Genomic DNA, 20,243 nt, shown 5'->3' with positions numbered 1-20,243 from the left:
CTATGAAAACCAGGCCCGGTTTCCCCGATTATTTCATAGTATTCTATTGTTTCCAGTACTTGTCTTATATTATCTCCAGCTGCATGTGTGATTAATTGATAAAAAAATGTATTTTTGTAAAAGATATATGACTTGAGTTGTATCATCCCATGTAAAAAATATATTTAAAACATTTAAATTAGGATGAATAATATCTGACAATAAATGGACCGGATCTTATTTTATTTATTTATTTATTTATATATATCTCACACTGCTCCAAAAAATAAAGAGAACACTAAAATAACACATCCTAGATCTGAATGAATGAAATATTCTTATTAAATACTTTTTTCTTACATAAATGAATGTGCTGACAACAAAATCACACAAATTATCAATGGAAATCAAATTTATCAACCCATGGAGGTCTGGATTTGGAGTCACACAAAATCAAAATTAAAGTGGAAAACCACACTACAGGCTGTTCCAACTTTGTAATGTCCTTAAAACAAGTCAAAATGAGGCTCAGTAGTGTGTGTGTGGCCTCCACGTGCCTGTATGACCTCTCTACAACGCCTGGGCATGCTACTGGATGAGGTGGCAGATGGTCTCCTGAGGTAGATGGTCTCCTGTCTCCTCCCAGACCTGGACTAAAGCATCCGCCAACTCCTGGACAGTCTGTGGTGCAACGTGGCATTGGTGGATGGAGCGAGACATGATGTCGCAGATGTGCTCAATTGGATTCAGGTCTGGGGAACGGGCGGGCCAGTCCATAGCATCAATGCCTTCCTCTTGCAGGAACTGCTGACACACTCCAGCCACATGAGGTCTAGCATTGTCTTGCAGTAGGAGGAACCCAGGGCCAACCGCACCTGCATATGGTCTCACAAGGGGTCTGAGGATCTCATCTCGGTACCTAATGGCAGTCAGGCTACCTCTGGCGAGCACATAGAGGGTTGTGCGGCCCCCCAAAGAAATGCGACCCCACACCATGACTGACCCACCACCAAACCGGTCATGCTGGAGGATGTTGCAGGCAGCAGAACGTTCTCCACGGCGTCTCCAGACTCTTGTCACATCTGTCACATGTGCTCAGTGTGAACCTGCTTTCATCTGTGAAGAGCACAGGGCGCCAGTGGCGAATTTGCCAAACATCCTGCACGGTGTTGGGCTGTAAGCACAACCCCCACCTGTGGATGTCGGGCCCTCATACCACCCTCACGGAGTCTGTTTCTGACCGTTTGAGCAGACACATGCACATTTGTGGCCTGCTGGAGGTCATTTTGCAGGGCTCTGGCAGTGCTCCTCCTGCTCCTCTTTGCACAAAGGCGGAGGTAGCGGTCCTGCTGCTGGGTTGTTGCCCTCCTACGGCCTCCTCCACGTCTCCTGATGTACTGGCCTGTCTCCTAGTAGCGCCTCCATGCTCTGGACACTACGCTGACAGTCCCAGCAAACCTTCTTGCCTCAGCTCGCATTGATATGCCATCCTGGATGAGCTGCACTACCTGAGCCACTTGTGTGGGTTGTAGACTCCGTCTCATGCTACCACTAGAGTGAAAGCACCGCCAGCATTCAAAAGTGACCAAAACATCAGCCAGGAAGCATAGGAACTGAAAAGTGGTCTGTGGTCACCACCTGCAAAACCACTCCTTTATTGGGGGTGTCTTGCTAATTACCTATAATTTCCACCTGTTGTCTATTCCATTTGCACAACAGCATGTGAAATTTATTGTCAATCAGTGTTGCTTCCTAAGTGGACAATTTGATTTCACAGAAGTGTGATTGACTTGGAGTTACTTGTTGTTTAAGTGTTCCCTTTATTTTTTGAGCAGTGTATTTTACCCCCTCCTTCTCGTTTAGCCAGGTACTAATTGTCTTTTCTTATTATCTGCTAAGCCATTACAATTATAACTGGCTATACTTATTTCACCACTTAACATAATGAGCCACAAGTTTTTATTCTATTTATCAAAATATATGTTTGTAACGTACCATTGAAAAGTAAGATGATGATTGAGTGTCTGGCTGTACCATGATATTTGCATTGCTACTAAGTAAACCTCCAATTGGACCCCACAATTCCACCTGCTAAAACCCCTCATCCCGAGTTGGGTTGTCATCACAATGCCCGGCAGACCGATCCCATAGCCCCGGAGAGACCCATTCTTTGAAAAGAGCACACAGCGCCACCCACAGAACAGAAGCAGATCAACCGCCAAATGCATTTCCATCGGTCTCACCTCGATTTGTAATATATATAGCCATTAAAATATCTATCTTTTTCCATAATTAGCTATTCATATTTGTAGTAATATATGCAAAGGATTTTTACCTCTCACCATTACCAAAAATACATTATGGCAAGCAATTATTATATTAGCAAACAATTATTGTGAGTCATCCTATATTGTCCCTAACATCTTTTACTCCAACAGTTGTGGGACACTCATACACACTCAACCCCTTTCCCCCACAACAACCATAGATTCTCAACAGTTGCACCATCCCAGATCCCAACTCAAGAAAGGTCTTGATTTACGAATGCAAATACAGTTGCAGCTGTATGAGAAGGCATGCAAAACTGAGCAAAAAAATGTGGAGATTTGATCAACCATTGTCACGTCCTAGATGATGATCTTTCCCCTGAAACAACCACAACATGGTCCCCCATATTGACCTTATTCCCAAGCATCTCCGTGCAGTCAGACCTTTGATTTTGTTAACCTAGCCCCAGTTAAAGACAGTGTGAGACCCAAGAGGCTTTAAAAGCCTGTCTCTGTTCATCTATTGTGACAGGGTGTGGTAACAAAACATTTGAATCCATTTAGGCTGTGACATAATCTATACAGATTACACTCCTCTCACCACAAGGATTTACAGCCCCTCCCTAAATTTAGTTTGAAAGGCTATTGGGGATTACTATTTGCCGTCTCGTTTGTTTACCTCCTTGATTTAACTGATAATGTGCAGTCATGGGCTGTGCCTATGTGCATACAACATACTGTGACTTTATCATGCACCTTTGTAAAATAGTATGCTAATTTATTATATCAAACATCAAGTGCAGGATTAGACCTCGCTTCAATCTTCGATATTGAATTATCCCCAGTGCCATTTACATGTAAAGTGGCCCCTATGGATTCTTGGGTGAGCGCTGGTCTCTCCAATGAATTTTATAATCAGTGAGTGACAGTCCTTGGTGATGTCCCTCCTTACCAACCCCATTGATTATCCCTCCTCCACAGTACGTTCCTAGAGATTGACAGACCGAGCAAAGGTCCTCTTAAATCTTTTGATTTAATGTTCTTATCACATATTCCATTGATCTATAATTAGGACCTCGCCATGTTTGTTTATTTCAATATTAAACAGTACAAAACAAATACAAAACTGTGCTTTGAAAACTGCCTGGGAACAGAGTAGCAGCAGCAGTCTGAGGTTCTGAGGCTGCAGGGCTCAGGTGGGGCCCATGACTGACAAAGAATTTCCAGTGTTTTCTAAGTACTAGGCTAAGGGCTGTGTTATGTCTGTCAGCGCTGGCTAAACTCCACTGTGGGGTACACATGGACACACATATTTGGTTGTGTTTGTCCACTGGATTTGAGTTCTGGCTTGGCATTGATCTCGCTGTGTGTGTGCGCGTGCGTGTGCGTACGCTGGCTTGGCACTGACCATGGTGCAGGGCCACCTGAGCCCTGGTCCTTGGGTTTTGCTGCATCCCAGATAACAATTCTAGGGAGAGAGAATGTTTTTGATGTTTACGTGTCCAGTTTTCCATTAGAATCTTCCCCTAACTATCAATGTTGGCAAAAAAACATTTGAGAGCCTTTTTAGCATATGTTGGTGTTGAAGGTAGAATATTCCCTTCATGTCAAGCAGAACTAATCTTGAAGGTGGTTGCCATGTTCTCAGAATATACAATATTAATGTTCTAAAAGTGATTTATGGGACTTTGCAGGAACATTCATATGTCCAGTTTTCTGAGGGATAGGAGAATATTCCATCAACGTCACATCGACCATACACAGAACATGGTTGCCATGTTCTCAGAATATACAATATTAATGTTCTAGACACGTTACATGGGAAGGTTGCAAGAACATTTCTGTGTATCAGTTGTCAAGAAGTCACCTGATGATCCCATAGAAATGTTCTCCCACCCAAAAAATGTCTTGTTACTGTTGCCAAGCCCATCAATACCTTGATTGGTGAACCACACATCCATTCACAGCTCTTTTTGTCTGTTGGCAATGTTAGGGATATTCAGACACAGTGCTTCTAGCATAGTGTTTTCAACTGACATATTTGACACACTTTGAGATACCGGATTACATTATGCATGTTCATTTATACATTATTATTCACCATGTCCTCACCTGGGATTTGAACTCACAACCTCTTAGTTCACACCATTCAGATATTCCTGCTATGCCACCATGTCTGTCAGGTATCAGTTAATTTGACTATTCTCTCATTGATTTAATTGAGTTATTTAAACAATTTAAGGGCTTTCTTTATAGTTGTATAATGTTGGTGGGGCATATGAACCTATTTTAGTAATACTCTGGAATCACTATGATCAATATTAAGAAAATTACAGTAAAAACTGTTAAATCCCCTTGGATTGTTGAGGAATGGAAAAATTGTATGGCTGAGAGGAATGAGGCAAAAGATATGGCATATAAGTCTGGCAGCCCAACTGATTAGCAAACATACTGCAAATTTAAGAAATCATGTTACTAAACTAAAGAAAAATAAACTATACTATGAAACAAAAAGAGGTGGAACAATTATTGTTGTCTATCAACAATGACAAGCCACCGGGTTCTGACAATCTGGATCGAAAATTTACTGAGGATAATAGCAGACGATATTGCCACATCTTCAATTTAAGCCTACTAGAAAGTATGAGCCCTCAGGCCTGGAGGGTCTTTCTGCTATCCAAGAATAGTAAAGCCCGCTTTACTGGCTCAAATAGCCGACCAATCAGCCTGTTACCAACCCTTTAGTAAACTTCTGGAAAAAAATTGTGTTTGACCAGATACAATGTTATTTCACGCTAAACAAATTGACAACAGACTTTCAGCACACTTATAGGAAAGAACACTCAACAAGGACAGCCAATCGTCAGTCACTTGTGTGAGAGAAATTGATGCAATTATTGTGGGGGCTGTCTTGTTAGACTTCAGCTTTTGAAATTTTTTATCATAGTCTGCTGCTGGAAAAACCTACGTGTTATTGCTTGTCTAACAGAACAAAGAGTGTTCTTTAATGGAAGCCTCTCAAACAAATACCAGGTAGAATCAGGAATTCCCCAGGGTACCTGTTTAGATCCCTTACTTTTTTCAATCTTTAATACTATGACATGCCACTGGCATTGAGTAAAGCCAGTGTGTCTATGTCTGTGGATGACTCAACACTATACACGTCAGCTACTATAACAACTGAAATGACTGCAGCACTTAACAAAGAGCTGCCGTTAGTTTCAGGAATGGGTAGAAAGGAATAAGTTAGTCCTAAGTATTTCCAAAACTAAAAGCAAGCACTGTATTTGGGACAAATCATTCACTAAACCCTAAACCTCAACTACATCTCGTAATGTGGAAATTGAGCAAGTTGAGGTGACTAAACTGCTTGGAGCAGCCCTGGATTGTAAACTGTCACGGTCAAAACACATTGATACAACAGTAGCTAAGATGGGGAGAACTCTGTCCATAATAAAGCACTGTTCTGCCTTAACAACACTATCAACAAGGCAAGTCCTACAGGCCCTAGTTTTGTCACACCTAGACTACTGTTCAGTAGTGTGGTAAGGTGGCACAAAGAGGGATTTAGGAAAATTGCAGTTGACTCAGAACAGAGCAGCACGGCTGGCCCTTAAAAGTACATGGGGCTAACATTAATGATATGCATGTAAATCTCTCATGGTTCAAAGTGGAAGAGATTGACTTCATCACTACTTGTTTTTGTAAGAGGTGTTGACAAGCTGAATGTACCAAGCTGTCTGTTTGTGAATGTTTGTGAGCGTGATGTTTGTGAGCGTGATCACAGTCTTCTGGAACAGCTGGTGCTCTCATACATGTTTCTGTGTTATTTCCTGTTTTGATGGTTCATCAGAGTGCATAGGGGGATTTCTTATAAACTTCCGGGTTAGAGTCCCGCCCCTTGAAAGCGGCAGCTCTAGCTTTTAGCTCAGTGCAGATGTTGCCTGTAATCCATGGCTTCTGGTTGGGGTATGTGAGGACGATGTCATCGATGCACTTATTGGTGAAGCCAATGACTGATGTGGTGTACTCCTCAATGCCATCGGAGGAATCCTGGAACATATTCCAGTCTGTGCTAGCAAAACTGTCCTGTAGTTTAGCATCTGCTTCATCTGACCACTTTTTCTATTTATCGAGTCACTGGTGCATCCTGCTTTAATTTTTGCTTGTGAAACAGGAGTCAGGAAGATAGAGTTATGGTCAGATTTGCCAAATGGAGGGCGAGGGAGAGTGTTGTATGCATCTCTGTGTGTTGAGTAAAGGTGGTCCAGAGTTTCTTTTATCTTTTTTTTCTGGTTGCATATTTAACGTATTGATAGAAATTAGGTAAAACTGATTTGAGTCCCCGGCTACTAGGACTCCGGATTTGAGTCCCCGGCTACTAGGAGCGCTGCCTTTGGGAGAGCGTTTTTCTGTTTGCTTATAGCGGAATACAGCTCATTCAGTGCGGTCTTAGTGCCAGCATCAGTCTGTGGTGGTATGTAGACAGCTACGAAAACACAGATGAAAATTCTCTAGGTAGATAGTGTGGTCTACAGCTTATCATTAGATACTCTACGTCAGGTGAGCAAAAGACTACCTTAGATATTGTGCACCAGCTGTTATTTACAAAATACATGGTCCATCGCCCCTTGTCTTACCAGACGCCTCTGTCCTGCCGATAGTGTTTATCCAGCCAGCTGTATGTTGGTAATGTCGTCGTTCAGCCAGAACTCAGTGAAGCATAAGATATTACAGTTTTGAATGTCGCTTTGGTAGATTAATCTTCCACATAGGTCATTGATTTTATTTGACAAAGATTGCACGTTTGCTAGCAGAATGGAAGGAAGTGGGGGTTTATTCGATCGCCTACGGATTCTCAGATGGCTGCCCGCCCTCTTGCCACTTTTTCTCTGCCTTTTCTTCATGCAAATGACGGAGATCTGGGCCTGTTCCCGGGGAAGCAATATATCATTCGTCGGGCTCGTCAGACTTGTTAATTTCGTAGCTGACATACCCCAAGCGACTTACAGCTGTAATCGCAGCAAAAGGTGGCGCTACAAAGTATTAACTTAAGGGGGCTGAATAATTTTGCACGCCCAATTTTTCAGTTTTTGATTTGTTAAAAAGGTTTGAAATATCCAATAAATGTCGTTCCACTTCATGATTGTGTCCCACTTGTTGTTGATTCTTCACAAAAAAATACAGTTTTACATCTTTATGTTTAAAGCCTGAAATGTGGCAAAAGGTCGCTAAGTTCAAGGGGGCCGAATACTTTCGCAAGGCACTGTATAGTTAAAGTGTCTGCATATATGATAAACAGAGTAGCAGCATTGTAAAAGAGGGGTTGGGGGGTGGCACACAATGCAAATAGGTTGCCATTTTATTACCTGTTCAGGAGTCTTATGGCTTGGGGGTAAAAACTGTTGAGAAGCATTTTTGTCCTTGACTTGGCACTCCGGTACTGCTTGCCATGCGGCAGTAGAGAGAACAGTCTGTGACTGGGGTCTTTGACAATTTTTAGGGCCTTCCTCTGACACCACCTGGTGTAGAGGTCCTGGATGGCAGGCAGCTTAGCCCCAGTGATGTATTGGGCCGTATTTTCAATCATAAGAGACTGTAGCAGCAACGTTATGTACAAAATAAGTTACAAACAACGCAAAGAAATGAACAAAAAAACAAAATTGGTTAGGAATACGTAAAACGATAGCCTTGTTCTCCGGCGCCATCTTATTTAGGAATCAAGTTTAGATGTTTCTACAAGGATGATCAATGGAAACAGGATGCACCTGAGCTCAATTTCAAGTATCATAGTAAAGGGTCTGAATACTTATGTAATTAAAGTATTTGTTACTTGTCTCATGCTAACAGAATTCATGCTGTAGGCTATCGTTTCCAATAGGCCATTGTAACGACGGAACTCAAAGAAAAATATCAGCCGTGTTATTACCCCGCTTAACATTTTCCTTGTGGAAATACTTCAAGTATTTTTTTGTTAATCGAGGAGAAAGAACATTTTAGTCAAATGCAAACTCTGCAATGGCAGCATTGATCTCTTCGTCCAGAAACACCACATCAAACCTGAAAAAGCATCTGAAGGTCATGCACAAAAGCCCAAAGCTAGTAGCCAAAGTTCCAGAAATGCGTGAACGAGGACAAATCTATACACATTATGATGATAAACAAAGATTCATATATAATATTTACAAGTGTCCTAACCATATAATCAATCAAAATGTCTGAAATGCAATTCAAAACAGTAATAGTGACAGTTATATATATTTCTTAGAATGAAATTGTAGGGTGACTACTCTAGCGGATCTTGAACCCAGGCCACCAACACCAAATGCCCTAACCACTGTCCCAATAAGGGTTCTCTAGGGCAGGGCTCTCCAACCCTGTTACTGGAGAACTACGGTCCTGTAGGTTTTCGCTCAAACCCTAATCTAGCTAACCTGATTCTAATAATTAGCTGGTTGACAAGCTGAATCAGGTTACTTATATCTTGTGTTGGAGTGAAAATCTACAGGAGGGTAGATCTCCAGGAACATGGTTGGAGAGCCCTGCTCTAGGGCATGTGGTTATTGGGCCAGTATAGTTAGGCCCTGTCCAGAAGAATCCCTAAACCCTCCTCCCTAGGCACTTGTGTAGATCTGAAACAACTTGATAGGGGTGAGCAATAGGGTGAATGCACTTTGAAGTAAATACTGCATCAGCTCTGTTAAAAGTACACTTAATAAAATATATGATTGTTCATAATGATTCAAGAAAGTCATTAAGACAGGTTAATATGCCCAACCAATATGATACAACTATACAAAAAGCCTTTCCTTCAATTGCTGAAATAAGTAAATAAAATCAATGATAAGTCAGATTAATTTGATTTACTTATTTAAGGGTTCTGTTTTAATTTTACTCAATCACTATGATGAATAAAATATTTGAGTGTACTTTTAACAGAGTTGAGATTTCGGAATCCAGGTGAAATCAGTCACTGACACTGACATAATGGCGTAGCAGGAAAATTAGAGTACTGTGAACCAATAGGGCAGGGTGTGAGATCAAGTCCCAGGTAAGGACATGTTGAATAATCATTACTGTGTAAATGAACATGCACAATGAAGTCAAGTATGTACAATGCCTTCAGAAAGTATTCATACCCCTTGACTTATTCCACATTTTGTTGTATTGCAGCCTGAATTCAAAATGGGTGAGAGAACATCTATTTAATCCAGCTACACACAATACCCAATAATGACAAAGTGAAAGCATGTTTTTGCTAATTTATTTAAAATGAAAAACAGAAATCACATTTACATACGTATTCACACCCCTGAGTTAATACTTTGTAGAAGCATCTTTGGCAGTGATTACAACTTTAGCCTGTTATGGTTGCGATCCCCAAACAGGGATCAACATCAGGGGAAATTTCAGAGTGACAACTAAAAATACAACTTCGTAACATTAAACATTCTTGAAAATGCAAGTGTCTTACACCCTTCAAAATATTAGAATCTTGGTAATCAAACTCCGTTTTCCAATTTAAAATAGCTATTACAGAGAACAAATACCATGCTTTTGTTTAAGTTGTCTTGTATAGGTCTGTATTACATTTGCACATCTGGATTTGGGGATATCCTTCCTTGCAGATTTTCTCAAGCTCTCGTAAATTCGATGGGGAGCACTGGTGAACAGCGATCTTCAAATCTTTACACAGATTTTCAATGCGAATCAAGTCTTGGCTTTGGCTGGGCCACTCAAGGACCTTCACATTCTTGTTCTGAAGCTATTCCAGAGTTGCTTGGGGTCATGGTCCTGGTGAAACGTAAATCTTCACCCCAGTCTAAGGTAGTTTGCACTCTGTAGCAGGTTCTCTTCAACGATTTGCATGTATTTGGCTCCCTTCAATGTTCCCTCTATCCTTACCAGTCTTCCAATTCCTCCCGCTGAAAGCATCTCCATAGCATGATGCTGCCACCACCACCATGCTTCACGGTAGGATGGTGTTAGTCGGGTAATGAGCTGTGCTTGGTTTTCCAGACATAGCGATTTGCATTCAGACCAAAGAGTTAATTTTTGTCTCGTCAAACCACAGAATATTTTTAATTATGCTCTGAGTATTTCAAGTGCCTTTTTGCAAACTCAAGGCGTGTTGTCATGTGTCTTTTTCTCAGGAGCAGCTTCCGTCTGGCCACTCTCTCATTAAGCCCAGATTGATGAAATGCTGTAGAGACGTCTTTCTGGCAGGTTCTTTCATCTCAGCCAAGGGACTCTGTAGTTTTGTCAGTGAAAATTGGGTTATTGTTCACCTCCCTAACCAAGGTCCTTCTTGCCCGGTTGCTCAGTTTGGTTGGATGGCCAGCTCCCGTCCATATTTTTTTTCAATTTCCCAATGAACACTCAATAAATTATTTTTTTACCCTTTCCCAGATACATATGCCTCATAACAATTCTAACTCAAAGATCTAGGGACAGTTCCTTGAAATTCATGGTATAGTTTCTGCTCTGACATGCACTGTCAACTGTGGGACCTTATAAAGACAGGTGTGTTTCTTTCTAAATCATTACCAAATAATTGAATTGGCCACAGGTGGACTCCAATTTGTTGTGACATCTCAAGGATGACCAAAGAAAATTGGATGCACCTGAGCTCAATTTTGAGTGTCATAGCAAATGGGTGTGAATACTTATGTAAATGAGGTATTTTGTATTTCATTTTCAATACTCTAAAAACATGTTTTCACTTTGTCATTAGGGGGTATTGTGTGTAATGGGTGAGAATAATTTTTTTAAATCCATTTTGAATTCAGGTTGTAACAAAACAAAATGTGGAATAAGTCAAGGGGTGTGAATACTTTCTGAATGCATTGTAAGTTGAAAACACTATGTCAAAAGCACTGTGTTTGTGTATCCCTAACCTTGTCGAGAGCTATGAATGGATCAGTGGTTCACCAATCAAGACCTTGATTGGCTCGTCTACAGTAAAAATATGTGATGTGTAATTGATTATTTGGACACTTGTTATTGCAGCCTTCCCATGAAACGTGCCTAGAACATTAATATCTTATATTCTGAGAACATGGCAATCATGTTCTGTTTTTTTTGTTGCTTTTTTTGGTGGGACATTGATGGAATATTCTCCTAACCCACAGAACTTGACACATAAATGTTCTTGCACCATTCCCATGAAACGTGTGTAGAACATTCATATTTTAAGTTCTAAGAACTTGGTAACCACATTCTGGGTAAGTTCTATTTGACATTAATGGAACGGTCTCGTGGAAACATTCCTTGCACATCACAGGAACATTCTTATGGAAACGTTAAGTTAATGACCAAATGAGACTCTTTAAAGTTGTGGGAACGATTGTTAGCTGGGATGCCTGTCTCATCAGGACTTTCATCAGTCTTTTATCTAGATAGCATTAAATCATCACATCTCTTTCGTCTCTCACCATGATTCACATACACTCAAACCATTCCTCAACCCACACTCTATCTATCCTCACTCAAACGCCACCACAATATTGGTCTTTATCTATCGGTGATGTGAGATGTTTACCATGTATCTAATGAGGACTGCCTAGTTCGACTTGTTTTAAACCTCAAAACAATTGAGACATGGACTGTGTATGTGTGCCATTCAGAGGGAGAAAGGGCAAGACACAAGATTGAAGTGCCTTTGAACGGCATGTGGTAGTAGGTGCTGGGTTTTTCACGCTCAACAGTTTCCCGTGTGTGTCAAGAATGGTCCTCCACCCAAAGGACGTCCAGCCGATTTGACACAACTGTGGAGTGAATGTGGGCCAGAATCCTTGTGGAACGCTTTTTAACCTTGTAGAGTCCATGCCCCGATTAATTGACTGTTCTGGGTGAAAGGGGGGGGGGTGCGCATCTCAATATTAGGAAGGTGTTCCTAATGTTTGGTATACTCAGTGTGTATAATCCCAAGCTTTCACAGTACAGGGTTAATTCTTTATAACCTCATTTCCGTGGACTGGAGACATGGAGTCTTGAACAATGCTTCGAGCTGCAGGGAACATGTATTCTTGTCAAACTGAGGCCGTCCTGAATTCTGATAGTAGCTTGTGCCCACAAAGCCAATAGTAGTCCCTTACAGTAAACATATTGACCGTAGAGGCCTACTGTATTTGTGCAAAATACTGTAATATTGGCCTGAAATTCTTCGTATTCACAATGCCATTCATATGGACAGGATTAACCATTAATACAAATCTATATGAATGTCATTGTGGATTTAGCGTGTAGGTGGAACTCGGGACAAGATTCCTGTGTTTAGATTTGCCATCCACCACCTCTCTAGGTTAAAGACTCATAAGCAAAGTAGATATTTGTCCTGCTGCCATAGGTCATGTTCTTGAGGTTCTGAAAGGCCACTCTATTGTGTTCAAGGGCTGAAGGTACACACACCTCCCCATCTGGGGCAACATAGTCATCCAGAGGAAGCCATAACTCTATGGAGGCAGCTGCCTGGCTGTTGGCCTTTGATTCCTGCTCCTACCTCCTGACCGTCTCCTCTCCTGCTGGTTTCCTGACCCACCCTGCCTGAACAATGGAGATGAAGCTAATGCTTACCATCACTAAGGGGAAAGGTTGTTCCCTGGCAGATTCTAAGACGTTGTGGTGGGTGGGGTTTTGCTTCCCCATCAGCACACTAACCCCCTTCAAAGGCAACATCTCTTTCATCTTCAAAATTTCTTTAATATTGTAAAACATTGTGGCATGCATGCAAATATCTAATGTTTTCTATGCTTGAGGCTTTCGAGTATTGCATGATGGGCCCTGTAATTCCTCTCAGATAAGAGCTCAGCGGAAATCTGAAATCAGATCACATCTTCTTTATTACAGGCCTGCATGAACCTGTGCTGTGCTCATCAGGGCTCCACGGTGCAATAGGCACGGACTCCCCCAGCCAGCACTGGCTCTATCTGTCACTAGTCAGCCTGTCAGCGCGGCCCTCTCTCTTGGATATAAAAGGGCCAACCCATGCCTTCCCTATTCCCCCCCCCCCCGGCTACACTAATGACTTATAAATATCTCCTTCAGAGCCCAAGATGGTGGGCTGCCTGCTGCTCTGGTGGTGTAACAGTGCAGACCAGAGCCATTTAGGTCCACAGCCTTCCTTTCATGCCCTGCCATCATTCCTGCCAGAGAGAGCCGACCCAGGCCAGTGTGGGCAGTTAGATGATGGACAGCTGTTCTGATGAGGCCACTGATATGAGACAAGACTGCTGGGCGATATAGCATATTTTATGATATACCGGTATTGATGCACGGACCGGTTTGGGTTTTTACTTTACCTTCTATAACAATATTTGAATGTTTGGTTTGTTAAATGTGATACACCATGTGTAACGTCCATTTGTATAGTTTTTACTTCGCTACTTGAGTCATCTCTCCCTGCTATCTCTGCACTTTCCATACAGACCTAGCAAAGCCCACTCAAGGAGCGCATTTGTTGTTCCTCAACCACGAGACACTTGCGTTTGATCTGTATGGTCAATGCAGCACATGCAACAATGTTGATAACTATGCTGTTTTCACATTGCTTTTTAATATAAATCCACTTCCGTTCTATAATTACACTCAGTTTGTGTTTCTTATATCTGCAAACAGCTAGTTTGTCTTTTCCTAGCAAGTTAGGCCTAAATCTTGTTAGCTGCTAATGCTAATCGCTAGCTAGAGAATAAATGTACTGAGTCAGCACAAACGTAATTAGCTATACAGCCTGATAATACAAGTTATGGTGTGGACATAAATCAGCATGTTGTTTTTGCAACAGTATCGTCTAAATCAAAGAGGAATATGCAAAGTAAGAATATGTTATCTACATCTATCCATGTAAACAAAGATGAAAAGACAAGGCACTGAGCAAACAGGAGCAGCATCGTGCAAAGATTAGACACCCATGAACTGCACTGGGCCCTAGTCCAAACACAGTTCTGACTGTTGGATAGCCTCAGTCCTGTAGAGTGGAACAGACAAGTTATCCTCCAAAATACACCATAGTATAATACCATCAATCAAAACTGACCTCTGTCTTCAGCCTACAGGATCTCTCTTGATATGTGAAGGATTACTGTCTACTGTTATTAATTACGGTCTTAATTCAAGCCCTATCCACTATGTTCTACAACTCACTCTCTCTTTATCAGTGTAAGTAGGTCATGGCTTATGGTTTATGACAGTGATCAATGGAGATATGAATATTAACTATAGTAGTGGTCATGATCTGGTCGTTAATGATGATGTAACGGTCAGGAGGTAATGGTCATTAGTGATCGAGGGGAAGCTCCTTTCCTTCATGTTGACTGGGCCTAACACTCTCTTATTTGGATTAGCCAAAATGCATTATTCAAGTCCAATCCATCTGCCTGCCTGTGTGTGTGTGTGTGTGTGTGTGTGTGTTGGGGGGGGGGTGATACGGATTGGGTGGGGGGGGACTGTCCTAGTGCCACAGGCAGTGTGGCGATTTAGAGTGTTCGTTTTTCAGTCCGGTTTAGTGTTGAAAAGGACTGCTTTGATTGATGGCCCTCTATATAGAATAGCCCAATGTGGTTTCATAGCTTCGTAGAGTCTCTGAAGACATAGAGGACTATTTCGACATCAATCATGCATCTCCCCACATGGGCCAGCGGAATAATATGTCCACTTTGGGGTGGCAAAGGTTTAATAGTCTTATCTTATTCGCCCCATTCTTATGAACAAATTGATATGATACCCACTCCAAAAAAAGTCGCTTTCTATGTTTTTCACACCTGTATATGTATGGGAGTCTATGATATGCTAAGTGACTGAAATACACCAGTTCTGTGTCTGTAGAGAAGATCTGTTAGCTTCTACCATTCAAAAGTTAGAGCCAGATTTGTAGAATGAAAACAAAAACCATTGAATATTTGTCACACCATCGCAGCAGCTCAAAAGATTCAGGGTAGACCCAAAAGCCAGGTCCTGGTGAATCTCTGTAATGCTGTATTCCATTACCTTTTCCTCTCGTACAACCTCAATGCCTGTATCCAACCTCGCCAATGTACACGGTTAAAGACATGAAAAATTGTGATCTAAAATCAGCCAAGCTGGTCAAATATGTTTTTCTCTCTGAAGTGCTCTTCCTTAAGGTTTTTTTCCATTGATTAATTTATAATGTGATGAGAGAGTGAGAGAGAGAGACTAGGTGAGAGAGAGACAGACCATACCAGTAATGTATGTGGTGGAGAGACAGGGGGTGTGGAAGTTAGAGCACCATGTTTGCATACAGAATCAATTTGAACACGTCAAAACTTTAGAGGAATTAAAGCTCCTGTGTTGCGATGGCATACTCAAAATGGTTTAAAATAGCTTCAGAGATTACGCTAATGTAATCCAATTTAAAGGAGCCGCCTCCAAATATTTATTATTTAAGCACCATCTGTTTGAAGCCCCAGGGGTCAGCCACAAACAGTATATGCACAAAGTCTTCCACAAAGAGGGCTATCTCATTGTCCTACATCACTAACTGCCTCTGCCCCATCCAGAACCCAACTCACTCCTCATATACCCTCCATATCCTCACTTTACCTTAATCCTCTTTTTACATAGCCAAACACAGGCTTAGCTTTGTGGACTGGGTACTGTGTCAGGACACGTTTTGTAACGAAGCCTCATATTTTCCCATCATTGAATGCCTCTCAGTCTGAGATGTACATCGGTCACGGCCCATTTGTAAACTGTAGCCCCCCCTGCCACTCACTGTGCTGTCAGACAGTCTTTCCTAGTCATTGCCCTGTGAATCCTTCCCTCTCTCCTGTGAAGACCTTCAGCCCCTCCGGAGCGTGCTACTGCAACTTTCACCAGCAGCTTCAGATTAGTGGTTCATTTGAAGGCTGTCTCAGTCAGCACAGGAGAGATAGTGGGGGCTGTGCTGCAGCTTGAACACAGGACCCTCAGGAGATAAAGACTACGGTGAAACGAGAGATTATAGTGAAAGATAAGTGGTTCTGTTTAATGAGAGTTGGTTAATCTTCTGCCCGCGGCTGGAGGGTGGGCATGGTTGTGTGTTTCAGCTGGGGACTGGAATCATTTGATTGTCTTATAAGCAGTTTGTATTTTTCAAGGAGCCTATGTTGTACTGGTGGTGTTTAAAACATAGGGAATATTCATTTGTTGTTATTCATTGGGGATTTCAGATGTTAATCCTATATTTGAACATACTTGCATTGATATCATTTAATTATTATTATGGGTTATTGATCATCTAAAAATAGAGGCACGAAACATTTTGTCTGGCTTCCCATCCACGTCGCTCCGGCCAAATGCCACGCCCACTAACGTTTCTTCTCCACGATGAGTCTGGATTTGATCTCCTCCCTGAAAACTTCTCGAATGCGTACACATTCAAACTGTTTTGATTGATCCCTGAAACTTATGGGTTGGGCCAGAGCCTGAACACACATAGCTAGAGCTTCGTTTCGGAAGTAGTCATTGGCTTTGGTACTCTAATTGATTAGACGATCCAATCGCTGATGACTTGTTTTGTACAACCCCTCCCTCATTTTGACTTCATCAGAAAATGACTTCTATCATTGCAGTCTAGCGATAGGTGGAGCATTGGAATTAAATTCAGTATGAGTCATCAGGCTACTAAACATTGGCATTTGATTTTAAATGACTCCACTACATCCATGTCATTCTCGTCTGTTGCTTAGTTGGTGATTCTCATAAAGATTTGCTGCCCCCTCTAGGCTGCACATGGTAAGTGACATTCTCAGTAGGCTCTATTTTGAGCACCAGCTTGGTAGCTTCATTCGACCATCCTGATGGATCCTGACAGTTTTTGCTGAGATTTTTTCCATAGATCTTAGAACTCTCCAAAAAGTCCCACTATACTAATGTCTATCATACATTTTTGGGGAACAAGTTTAGTTGTATTTCAAAGGCAAGATGCATTTTTTTTAAACACCCATATTGTTCATGTAAAAACATGGTAGTTATTAAACAATCCAGTTGACAGTGAGGCCCCGCCTACATTGTGTTCTACAGTGGCAGCTTTTCAAGGGTTTATCTGTTGATAGATGTAGATTAATGATACCCATATCCACACCTTCCAGTGTGTCTCATCTGTCTGCAGCAAGACACAACCCAGATGGAGAGTGGAGACAGGGATTAGGGAAGATTTTCCTTCCTTTAATAAACAATTGAATGGCACAGTTCGGAGGATAAACCTAGCCCAAGGAAACGCGGTAAGAATAGTCACGGGAATATAGAGCATTAAGGCGCAGTGTATCATTTAAAAGAACCATTCCCATTCATCATCATTCTAATCTACAACACAGTCCAATACTCCTTCACATTAGGACACACTGTATTGTTATCCCCAAAAGTCTGGAGGGCTTAGATTTAGCTGCACATAGTTGTATAGAATTTTTCCCATAGGTATGTATCACTCTAAATAACTTTTTTCAAAGTGATGCAATCCATCCTAATCCAATCACATCCTACATCCGTTTTCCCATAGTAGGAAGAGCAGTTATATATTCCTCATCTGCATCTATATACTCTTAGAAATGTCTTGGGGTTCCATGTAGAGTCCTCTGTGGAAATGGTTCTACATATAACACAAAAGGGTTCTAGATGGAACCAAAACGGTTATTCAGAGTTCTCCTATGGAGACAGCCAAATAACCATTTTAGGTTCTAGATAGCCCCTTTTTTTCTAAGAGTGTAGCACTGCTCTTTTCAAACACAATAATTTCTCAGTAAAGATGATGCCCACATTGACTTCCAACTAATGGAATAGCCCACCCCCTCACCTTTAAATCTGCCATCTCAAGCAGAAAAATGAGTTTCTATCCCTAACAGGATTAGTGAGACAAAGTGCAAGCCAAATCGGGAAAAACAATCCAGGGTCTATTATGTTGTGGAATAACAGAATGGCTAATACAATGATGATGCTATTAAATCCACTTCAGTCAGTCTGACAGCATCAGCTGTGATTAGTGTTTTGGCAAGTTGGACTTTCATTGGCACAAGAGTAGATGTTGCATTTTCCATTGGCGCATTGGTTCTCATTCGCCTTAGGAATTTCTGTTGAACAACAATCTCGAATAAACGTGTAAGTTCAATGCAAGTTCAAGTTCAGGACATGAATCAAGTAGTTTTATTTAGGCCTATCCGTTTCTGTTAGTATATGTTTTGAAAACCTATGCAGGCAAAGAAAAGTGATTGAGCTACAAATATGAGAATCCAGTCATACCAACAGTCAGCAAAGAGACAGTTGTCAAAGTGACCATGTGTTAGCCTACCTCCTCTGTGTCCAGCAGAGCTGCTGTACTTGGGTCACGTGAAGCAAGAGTCAGGGTTGAAGGATTGAGCCAGGGATTGTTTAGGGATTAGTCAATGGGAGCTTCACGGCAGAAATTAAACAAGGGACACCATAGCAATGGGGTCACATGATACCAGGGGCAATAAGAAAGCATAGAGTCACTGCAACTATAATCCAAGAACAACATGCCAGCCCTGATGCCAGACAGATGCCCAGTTGCTCTCGCTCTCTCGTTCTCTCGCTCTCACTCCCACTCAATCACTCTCGCTCTCGTTCTCTCTCTAATTCACCCAGCTGAATACAGTTTCATTCCAGAAAGACCGTAACCGGTGTGCTGTCACACAGCAGCTGTTGAGCAGCCCCTGGCCTAGCTAGATGTATGTGTGTGTACGGACTTGACCGTCTAGCTGAATGTGTGTGTGTTTGTGTTTATTGATACTGGGGGTTAAGACCCTCCTCTTATAGGGCTAGTGTTTTTGCGGACTAGGGATTTGAGACCCTCATCACGTCACTCTGAGGGGGTTGTCTGTGTGTGTGTGTGTGTGTGTGTGTGGAGAGAGGGGTTATTCTGTGTGCGCGTGGGACCTAGCTCCAAGCTGGCGGAGGGCGAGGACTACGATTGCTGGGATCAGATGATCCATCTTCAGCTGACCAGCTCAGGGGACTGGCCGGCGCCCTGTGAGTGAGCCTGCCCACCACCATACTCTAGTTCAATTTCACCTCTTTTTCTCCTTCTCTTATCTCTCTCATTTCATTCTCATTCATTCATTGAATTCTCATCATCCAATCTCTCTCATTCCAACTTTCATGTGCCTCTACACCTTAATTTCATATTCTGCCTCTTCTTCCTCAACCTCTTTTCGATTCTTTGGTTGTAGGCTGCTGGATGATACTTCAGGTTTTATTGCTCTGCCTTATGTCTTCATGATTATCCTAAGTGTAATTATATGGGTTATTTCTTGGCATATAGTCTTGATATTTTGTAGGAGGAGATGTGGGTTAGACCTGGTCATTAAATGTGAACTAGTAAGCACTTAAGTCCTCAGACAGTTCAATCAACTAAATGCTTGAGATTATTTTATGCATATCCAGATATTCCAATCATTTCAAATGCTTAACATTAGTGAATGTCTTTTTCGAAAGTTCAATTAATTCAAACGTTTGATTTTACCTTGTGTTTTTTATGGATTTTCCAAATGGCTCAACCGCTCAAGGTAAGCTTTTGAATGTTTTTTTTTCTGAAAAGTGTAATTTTGTTTGAGGTTGTTCGCTAAATCATCAATATAACTGTTACAGTTCAAGTTTACTGCAAACAATTCTGGGTCGTCTGACCACATATAGTAGGAACAAACAGAACTCTGGTAACCAAGTACAACGTCCCAAATGTGGGTAAATTATTGATTTGTGAGATCTGTTATCTCCATTTTGGTCTGTCAGAAACTTTGTGGAACCGAGTCCCGCTGAATGTTGCCCAGGTTACGTAAAAGCTCTGTCAAACAGCTGTGGGGGATGACAGATCTTTATCCTATATTAATCAAGGCACTGTCATTATTCTGCTTTTGATCTCATTTTTCTAATGTGCTCCGTCTTCCCCTTCCATTGATCTCATCTGGGCTTTGCAGGTTTACATCTGGCCAGTATTTGTAGTGTTAGGGGGATTACCAGTATCGGTGTTGAATTATGATGGGTGAATACAAA

At 41.7% G+C, this 20,243-nt stretch overlaps 1 protein-coding gene across 1 annotated transcript in view; it reads left to right on the top strand.

The window, feature by feature from the left end:
* The window catches only part of LOC135545066 (immunoglobulin superfamily member 11-like), a 96,347-nt gene that overhangs the window by 57,603 nt on the left and 18,501 nt on the right, over nucleotides 1-20,243 (top strand). The window contains exon 2 of the mRNA XM_064972715.1: nucleotides 18,996-19,223. Coding sequence (XP_064828787.1) covers nucleotides 18,996-19,223 — 228 coding nt within the window. The remainder of the gene's footprint in view (nucleotides 1-18,995; nucleotides 19,224-20,243) is intronic.

Source organism: Oncorhynchus masou, chromosome 9, assembly GCF_036934945.1.
Source record: "Oncorhynchus masou masou isolate Uvic2021 chromosome 9, UVic_Omas_1.1, whole genome shotgun sequence".
Lineage (NCBI taxonomy): Eukaryota > Metazoa > Chordata > Actinopteri > Salmoniformes > Salmonidae > Oncorhynchus > Oncorhynchus masou.
The sequence above is the reverse complement of the archived record's forward strand: the minus strand, read 5'-3'. Positions and strand labels throughout refer to the sequence as shown.